The 9,769-nt window shown below is 39.7% G+C and overlaps 1 protein-coding gene and 1 long non-coding RNA gene across 2 annotated transcripts; both read left to right on the top strand.

Annotated features, from left to right (window-relative positions):
• The first annotated feature begins 1,372 nt into the window (after positions 1 to 1,372).
• On the top strand, positions 1,373 to 2,317 carry LOC138037825 (uncharacterized). The gene is made up of 2 exons (XR_011130112.1): positions 1,373 to 1,524; positions 2,081 to 2,317. It is a non-coding gene; the product is annotated as an uncharacterized lncRNA (long non-coding RNA).
• Positions 2,318 to 6,834: 4,517 nt separating this feature from the next.
• Positions 6,835 to 8,684, top strand: LOC138034548 (uncharacterized). The gene is made up of 2 exons (XM_068881831.1): positions 6,835 to 7,395; positions 7,512 to 8,684. Exons 1-2 carry the CDS (start codon positions 6,835 to 6,837, stop codon positions 8,682 to 8,684), a joined length of 1,734 nt encoding a protein of 577 aa, XP_068737932.1.
• The last annotated feature ends 1,085 nt before the right edge of the window (positions 8,685 to 9,769 follow it).

Below are 9,769 nucleotides of genomic sequence, written 5' to 3'. Positions count from 1 at the left end.
TAGCCATGTGTTAGGCTGTGGGGTCAAACATTGAAAAAAAGCAAATTGCGGAAAATCGGCTCAACGAAATATTGAAAGAACATTGCAAAAAGTCCATTTTAGTATTTAGAATTAAGTACCTTTTATAAAATTTTTATATCTTTTGATTGCCTGTGACATTTTGACTTTCTAATTTGTTATCTGCTCATTTTTCACTAAAAAAACGTCGAAATAACTTGTGTAATGATTGTATTTTACTGCTTAGGTGATAAACATTCAATGAACGTGAAACAAATCATCTGTGTGGCTAAGGTGTTCGTTATAACCTCTCGAACTTGTGTTGTTTGCCCCCTACTGAAGAAGTGTGTAGCTAATTTGCATGATAATAGCAAATCCAACATGGCGGCCATCGTGAATAAGGTCTATTGGCAGCCATGAACAGCAGTCTCAAAAAAAGCCAACAGAATACCCGATTCGGAAATCATTGGAAATATTTCCTGTGTATAGATTCTTTCGCTTCAAATTCCATTTTAGGATTTAAAATGGGATTAGGATTTTCTTTAAAAAACAAAACTTTCAAGAAGTTAGATTTCAACTGGTGAAGTTCCCAACATTAAGGCCTAGTTTACATGTCGCGCTATCGTCGAATTTAATTCAGATGAATTTAATTCCAGGTCCTACTTTAAAATCTATTCGACGATAAAGCGACGTCTAAAGGCAGTTCAATTGGTCTGTTAAATTAAATTCGTCTAACACGCTTTATCCGTCTCAAGAAGACAGATAAGATATCCCCATTGACGAGTAAAATCCTCTGGTGTTAAACAAAGTAAAATACGAAGGCTGGCTCGAGGCTGTTCAGGCCGGGTCGAGTTAAGCGTCATCAGTTATTTTCGTACATTATTAATTATGCCTCTGACCAGGTGCATTGCATTCCGGCTGAGAAATAAATTCGACCATAATTCGACCCATTAATTTCGATGCGTAAAACCACGGTACAATTGATGTCGACGGAAGGACGAATTTAATTGGAATTAAAATAAATTCGTCTGAGATAGCGCGACGTACAAACTAGGCCTAAAATTGGTCTTTTTAAGTGGTAAGTTTGTGCACGGTAAATTACTTTGAAGTTGACACGTTATTAAGCCATTGTTTTGGCTTTGTCAAATAAGAAATGATCTATCCAACTGAAATGTTTGCCCTGTAAAAATGGTCTATAGTAATTTTACTTCAGTTTCTATCACGTGAACTAATTATCCTTACTGCACAATTGCGTCTGCAAAGAAAGGAATTGTTTCCCATTATAAGTGGAACATCCTCGCTACAAGACGGCCTTTTAATATACATAATCTTACAAGCTGCATCAAGTTGAATGAGTCTTGATAGACGCTGAATAAGTAAATCCAGTGGACCACGAAAATTTCGAGAATGAAGTCAGAAAAGGTTGCTCTTCTCTTCATAACCTTTTTTGTCGTGTCTCTCGTGCACGAAGCTCACTGTGTTATATCTCCGGATCTTTCCCCTGGCTCTTCGCCAAATAAGAACCTGGTAAGGCAATAATTACACTTGCTTAAAAGTTTTTTACTGTTGAAATTAGCTCAGTGCTGATCATGAAGACCGCGGACTGAACAATGTTGAAGACTCTTTATTGCATGGACCTTTCAAGTTGTATGGGTCATTTTCAGAAAGTCTTCCATTTTGAATTGACCAAGTCTAAGTGCACTTCTTCGTCACCATAATTTCACCATAAGATAGACGGTCGGTGAACAGGGAACTTTGCTTGACTGTATGGACCAGCGTGAAAATAGCGTGTTTAAATTAAATGTGTTACGAACTTCCACGCCGTGAACGCACAGTTGAGATGTCCACCGGTTGAGCAAGTCAATTGGGTTGCGAGCTTTGTCAAAAGCGATAGTTTTTAGTATTATTTTGCATCAGACAATGGTTCTAAATGTGTGCAAAAGCTGCAAAAGGAAAGGGTCATCGCTTTTTGTCTACATGCGACTTTAATAACGGCTACTGCAACAGCAGTAAAAATATAATTGTATGTTCAGCCGCCGATTTCAATGAATCATAGAGCTGATATATATGCTTGCTTTTGCAGAAAGCAGTGGTAGAGGAAAGTCGCCGGAGTGTCTGCGCTGTGGCAAGGAACTTGGGCTGTGAATTGACCCACAAGAGGAACCAAGATACTAATTACGTAAACTGACACCACCAGACCGATCATCAGTTGACCATGAACCTGTAACGGATGAGAAAACGAGCAGTTTATAACATAGCTTACAAACAAAACTATGTAAAGAATGTAGATCTGGAGAAATAAAAGAATAATTTCAGTGTCGTTGAATATGGTGGAGGCAGAGGATTGCCGCATTCCTTGTTTAATTGCGTGTTTTTGTCTTTGGTTCAAAGAGGAATTGGAGGACCATTATGCAAAGTGGAAACTAGACTTTCCCCCGAAAAAAAATATTGCTCATCCGAAACTGCTAAGTGACATTTTAAGTGTCAAAAAACCGTAAAGGACTACTTTTCCCTGGTTGCGAATCTTTTAGGTGATCATATTAGTAAAGAAATCTGTAGCTGTCTGGCAACGTAGAACCGAAATTCTTAGAACAGTTTGACTATCTCGAAGAGGGAAGAGGCCTCAGGGGGAACGCATATTTCAACGAAGATTATCGTTGGGTGCCCCTGAAGTTCATTCGTTGAAGATAAATGGGAGGGTTGTCCAATACACACGAACTGAAGTCGGGTCGTTGGTGTTTGTGGAAGTAAAGTAACAGGAAGTTGCTATTTTAAAGAAGGTTCGAGGAACTTTCTGAAAATGTTGACGGGTCGTAACGACCCGTCTAGTTCGTGACGTGCCGTCATTTGAAAAAGTCAACCCGACTTTTGGAAATGTCAGGTGGTGAGAGACTTAGAAAAAAAAATCTTGTATTTGTGAAGATAGTCGAGGCGTTGAAGACGCCTGGAAATGTTAAGGGGTCGTGACGAGCCGTTTCTTGAAAGGTCGAACTGATTGTTGGAAATGTCAGGTGGTGAGAGACTTAGAAAAATCGTGTATGTGAAGATACTGGACTCTTTGAGACCGGCTGAAAATGTTGACGGGTCGCGACGTCATTTGAGGTGGTGATGTCAATCCACCGGGACACAGTTGTTTCGTTATTCATATTTATGTTACTCGTTTGCGATTGTCGCGTAATTTTGAAGCGCTAGCCTCTAAGGTGAAACACAAATTAAACATTTGAAAGACACAGGATAGTAACAAGTACGGCGGGTGTGAGCTTACAATTGTGGCTGTAAACGAATTTGGCAAGACTTTGTTGTAGGTTTATTATTATATTTGGTCCCCTGCGAGCGGCGTTTCTAAAATGAGTGACGTTGTAAGGTATCGGCATACCCCAAAATTGATAATTTTGTCATTTTAGTTAGGTACACCTCATTGATCTTTTTTGTTTTCTTATTACAAAAAGTTTGCGAAAAAACGTTTCTTCTAGACAAAGTTAGAAAGGAAAACGACTCTACGAATAAATTATCTCAAATTAGAAGCTGTCCACAAAACTCAAATGCAAATTTCATTGAATAGGCGCACGATTTCAGTTCGTTTACATCGAGTTTTCATCCCTTTCCGCTGAAATTTGGCAAGAATGTTGCCCGATAATGTGGCAAAAAACCCGTGTCGGGAAGTATTTATTTGTTGCCTCCTTCGAAAGTAATGAGTATTAAGAAAAGGTACTTCGCGTTTTATAAAAAGTTTAAGTTTAACAGTGAATAAACACAAACCAGACATGTAATCGAAATGCCTCGAAAAGGTTTTTTAGATCAAGGTGTGAAGAAAACGTAGTTTCCGGTTAAATTCTGACCGGAAACGAACTCAATTTGTGAAACTACATACTTTTGGAAAATGATGGCTATTTTAGGAAAGGTATTTTATATTTTTTATATTTAAAATTCCTAAGCTTCCAGAAAATATATATTTTATTGGGGTTTTTATGAAACGAGTGACCGTGAAGCAGCGACAACGCGAGGTTGTTTTTCGGGATGTACTGATATTTAAATGACGCAAAACTCATGAAATGACTTGTTATGTTGCGTTCGGCCAACAGATTAGCATTCCGTTTTTCATGAAGAATTTAAATCTGTTAACGACTTCGACGCGTTTAGGTGATTAATATTGGGGAATAGTTTTGAAGTTCTTTATTTGCTTGGTTAGCAATCGTGCTGGTTTACCATTTATTTGTGGATGTTCTGCAACGTGAATGCATAATTTCTTGAGGCCGGACATGGAGTAGAAAGTGCGGGCCGTTGTTTGTACATATTTTGGGCGTATGTGTTTTAATGAGTACTGGTGTGGGAGGGGTGTTTTCAACGTAACTCTTAGAATTCGTATATGGTAGAGTAAGGTAGTAGAATTTGAAGTCTGACTTCCAAAATTAAAGATAAAACAAGTCATTAGGATACGGTGTTGGTGCTGATGACTTTGTTAAGCTGAAAGCAACTAAAAGTGCTGCTATAATCGTCACTTTGTTCTTAGATAGGAAGTAAATATCGTTGCTTCTATGTGAAGGATGGAGTAGTTGGGAAAGAATTTGCACAGCATTTTCGTTTCATTTTTAGCAGCCACTTTCTCGTTGCAATATCATAGGAGTTGTCACTAGTTCTACTAAATCATTACGTACATCCGGGTTACCATGAGATGCGCACGCACCGCCGCAGGTCAGTGCATGTGTCGTTCGCCGCGAGGTTTAGTCGTGTGTATTTTTCTCCGATATTTCTACGCCGTTGGCAGCTGCTTATCACGGTAAGTTAACAGTTACTTTTTCGTTTATTTTTCTTTTACTGTGATACCACGTGGCGTACGAGTCCGCCATTTTGTAGTGCAATAAGCTTGACGTTTTCCTTATCCATCTTAATTTCTTCAGACGATGTCTGAGGAGTCTCAGAAAATTGCAAATTCTGGAGGTACTTCGCCCGTGGACTTCAAGGCGATGTTTGCCGAACTTTTAGATGATGCCAAAAGAGACATTTTGGCTCACGTGCAAGACTCTATCGAGAAGGTTTATGCCGATTTTGAAGATTATGAGACCGTACCTGAGACCGGTGAGGCGAACACTGAGTGTTCGGATACAGCTGTTGCAACGACTGTTGCAACTAAAATAAATGATTTTATCCAGCCAAAAACCTCAGACCATGCTGAAGGCTCGGATGGCGGTTCCTTTAAATCACTCGCTGATGAATTTAGCGTTCTAGAGAAAACTTCACCTGCCATAGATGCAAATTTGGCAGAAATAGTGGAGAGTCTGCTTACAGAGAAGCTCACCAAAGAAAAGTTGGCCGAGGTACAGAACAAGTACCTCAGACCTGAAAACTGCACTAATTTGGTTGCACCCAAGATAAAGAAGCAAATTTGGCAACAATTACGACAGGGGACCAGAAGCAATGATTCAGCTTTCCAGAAGGCACAGTCTTTGCTGTTGTCAGGTTTATATGCTGTACTTCAGCTGTGCAACAGTGCAAATGGGGATCACAGGAATGTTTTGACCCATACAGCAGTCCTGCTGTTGTCAGCAAACAGAGAGCTTAATCTAAAACGAAGAGATCTCATTCGTCCTGACCTGAACAAGCAATATGCTCCTTTATGCAACCCATCTACTGCTGTGTCAACATTCTTGTTTGGAGATGACCTAAACAAAGAAGTGGAAGAGTTAACAAAGTCACAAAAGCTCAGCAATAAAGTGACTCCTAAGAGACGCATGGAACCTTACAAAGTCCCCGCCTTTAGAGGTGTTCGTGGTTGTGGCCGCTTCGGTCAGAGTACTGGCAGGGGAAGAGCATCCTCTAATTCTTTTTTAGGTCAAGGCCGGGGCCATGCTCGGCCCCAGCAGAATCCCAGGTCCTCGGCAACCAAGACCCAGTAGGATCACCAGCCGAGGTAAGTCAGACAACTTTTGCTACTACTATTATTGCAAATCAAAGTCCTCTTAAGGCAGGAGGGCTGCGAGACTGTCTTCATGTATGGAAGACTATCACATCAGATCCTTTTATCTTGGATGCAGTTACTCACTGTCATATTGAATTTGACCGGGAACCTGGAATATGTACTAGTGTTGCTATGCCTTTTTGTTCCTTTACTGAAATTGAGCAGACTATCATTGACAATGAAGAAGAAAAATTCCTTCTTAAAGGGATAATAAGGCTATCATCACATGAGGATGGCCAGGTGATATCTCCAATTTTTACAAGGCCTAAGAAAGATGAGTTTCACAGGGTTATATTTAACCTAAAGAAACTGAATGAGTCAGTGACATACCATCATTTTAAAATGGACACGTTAGAGACAGCTATTAGGCTCATGAGGCCTGGATGTTACATGACATCTATAGATCTGAAGGATGCATATTACTCTATAGCTATTGCAGAAGAACATCAGAAATATTTAAAATTTATTTGGAGGGGTCAATTATATGCTTTCACTAGCCTGCCTATGGGATTGACTAGTAGCCCTAGGATTTTTACGAAAGTTTTAAAACCGGTCTTTAGCTACTTGAGAAGTCAGTTTGGCCACACCTGTCTGGGCTATATTGATGACTCTTTCTATCTGGAAGATAGTTATACAGAGTGTGAAGAAGCCACATTACGTGCTATACAACCTTTTTGTCAGTCTGGGTTTTAAAATCCATCCAGAAAAGTCAGTTATCATACCAACACAGATCTTAGAGTTTTTAGGGTTCATTTTGAACTCTATTCTCATGTTGGTTACTTTGACTAACAAGAAAGCTGTTAAAATTTTGCAGTTGTGCCAAACGTTCTCTCTTCCAAATAAACGGTTTACTATTGAACCAGGGGAATTTTGATTCATTCATGACATTGTCTCATGACAGTTTGGAAGAGATTCACTGGTGGTCTGCAAATATTCTGACAGCATCAAGAAGAATTTTTCATAGTAGTCCTGATGTAGTTGTTTACACTGGTGCATCCCAAATGGGTTGGGGTGCTCACATCAAACCTGGGAATAACACTAGGGGCATCTGGTCTAAGTCAGAGTCATCCGGGCACATAAATTACCTGGAATTATTAGCAGTTAAGCATGCTCTGTCTTCCCGACTTGATGCCATGAACAACATTCATGTGCGGGTTATGTCTGATAACAACACTGCTGTGTCTTACATTAATTCTATGGGAGGTTGTAGATCTTTAGAATGTAACTCCGTTGCTAAGGATATTTGGGATTGGGCTATTGACAAAGATATCTGGTTATCAGCAGCCCATATTCCCGGATCAAGCAATATTGACGCTGATCAGTTATCTCGGAATTTGAATTTGGATCTGGAATGGATGCTTTCCGCTCCAATTTTTCAGAGGATAGTAGCTTTATTTGGCAAACCAGATATAGATTTATTTGCTAGTAGACTTAATGCTCAGGTAAAGGATTTTGTTTCCTGGAAACCACATCCAATGGCAAAGTTTGTGGATGCTTTTACCATTGATTGGTCACAATTTTTCTTCTATGCTTATCCTCAATTTTGCCTTGTTTCAAGGTGTGTACAGAAAATAATTCGCGACCAGGCATCAGGAATTCTAGTAATTCCCTTGTGGACAACTCAGCCTTATTTTACGGCTGTACTGAGCCTACTAACAGAAACGCCACGTGTATTCAATGCTTCAGTTCAGAACCTGATTCAACCAACTCTGGACAGTCCTCATCCCTTACACCAACGCCTGCAGTTGATGGTATGCAAGTTATCAGGCGATCCTTGCAAGAGTCTGAGATTTCGCCAGACATTGTCGACATCATCATGCATTCATGGAGAGACAGCACTCAGAAACAATATAAAGTTTATATTAACAAGTGGTTGCAATTTTGCAGTGAAAGAAAGATTGATCCGTTGCATCCCACTGTAACGGCTGTACTCTCTTTTCTGCAAAGCCTTTTCAAGAGTGGCTTGAGCTATTCTGCGTTGAATACAGCTCGGTCTGCAGTCTCTAACATTGATATGTGTGATAATGATGCTTCATCTCACACACCTGTAGGGAAGCATTTCCTTGTTTGCCGTTACCTTAGGGGGGTGTTCAACAAGCTCAAGCCTGTGCCGAAGTATAACAACATCTGGTCCGCGGATAATGTCCTTGATTACTTGAGTTTATTTTGGCCCCTGCACGAGATCAATTTGAAGGAACTCACCCTGAAATTAGACATGTTGATTGCCTTAACTACGGGGCAGAGGTGTCAGACTTTGACCTTTTTGGATATATCAGAGCAATATATGCAGAAGAATGATACATGTTTTAATTTTGCCTTAACTGAACACATTAAGCAGGACAAACCTGGCAAAGTGTTTGGCAATGTACGCCTTTACAAGTATCCAGTAAGGGAACTGTGTGTTTATGAAACATTAGATTATTACCTACAGGCTACTGAAAAGCTGAGGAATTCTTCAAAATTGCTTGTTTCGTACATTAAGCCCTATAAGGCAGTAACCTCGTCTACTATTGGACGCTGGATCAAAACTTTGTTGGGACAAGCAGGGGTTGATACAAAAATATTTTCTGGTCATAGCACTAGGTGTGCTTCAACGAGTAAAGCTCTTATGTCAGTTTCCACTGATGTGATTCTAGCTACAGCCGGTTGGACTGAGGAGTCCACTTTTCGGAAGCTTTACTACAAGCCGGTTGCTGTAACAAACCAGATGAGTTTGGCAGTTCTCACTTAGGTTAATGCCTTGTACAACAAAATTGTATTGCAAAGTAGTGTACAATTAAAGTCGGCGTGTGAAGTTGTTTGGGTGTTTTCTCATTTTGTGCTCACTGCGTTAAAGTCTCATGGTAACCCGGATGTACGTAATGATTTGGTAGAATTGAAAACTTAAACAAGACTTACCTGTAAGTTGAAGTTTGATGATAATTCTGCCAAATCATTAGTAGTACAGTAGGGTTAACATGCCCATAGCACCCATATGTTCACACCCACCCCTTACGTCGTTTCGGCTGCGTTTTACTGATCACAAAATTCTTTTAAGACTGACCTGCGGCGGTGCGTGCGCATCTCATGTTAACCCTACTGTACTACTAATGATTTGGCAGAATTATCATCAAACTTCAACTTACAGGTAAGTCTTATTTAATTTTCAATTCTTTAATAAACAGTAAGTGTTTTGATAGTATCACTTTGCGTTGGGAATTGAAGAATTTGAAACAGTCATGGCCTTTGCGCGTAAATGTGTTTATTTTAAAAGTTATTATTAACTGAAACGAGTAATTACAAAGTAGTATAAGGGAGACCTATATATTATAATTTTTTATAAGTTGGCTTGCAAGTTATTGGCTGTTGTTGGAATTTTAAAGATGTAGGTATCGCTGACGAAAGCATGAAATATTTTATAATGATATCGAAATGGTGATTTGTGATTAACGACAATGTAAGGTAACATGAAATATTTGCAGTAGCTATGCTATAATACCAACAATAACCTAATTTAGACATTTCACAATTAATTTTGACAACTGGCATTATTTCGAGACTGGGGGGTGGGGGGGGGGGGGTGGTATATTCGACACTGACTTCTTCTAATCGATTGAAGTGTTGGGTTCATTGTCAGCAGGGGAACGCTTTCTTTTCTTTTTCGGTGTAGCAGGATTCAGTTTTCTGCTGGTATAATCCTCCATGTGTCTTGCGCTGAATGTGTGTAAGGAGCAGAAAGCAAAATCCATAAGTTATTGACGGGTGTATAAAAGATGCGAACTTCTTGAAAGGGTCATGATAAATGAGTGACAAACAGTTGGCGGAGACACGGGCTAG

Source organism: Montipora capricornis, chromosome 2, assembly GCF_036669925.1.
Source record: "Montipora capricornis isolate CH-2021 chromosome 2, ASM3666992v2, whole genome shotgun sequence".
In the NCBI taxonomy this organism is placed as follows: domain Eukaryota; kingdom Metazoa; phylum Cnidaria; class Anthozoa; order Scleractinia; family Acroporidae; genus Montipora; species Montipora capricornis.
Note: the sequence above shows the minus strand (reverse complement) of the source record. Positions and strands in the feature narration are given on the sequence as shown.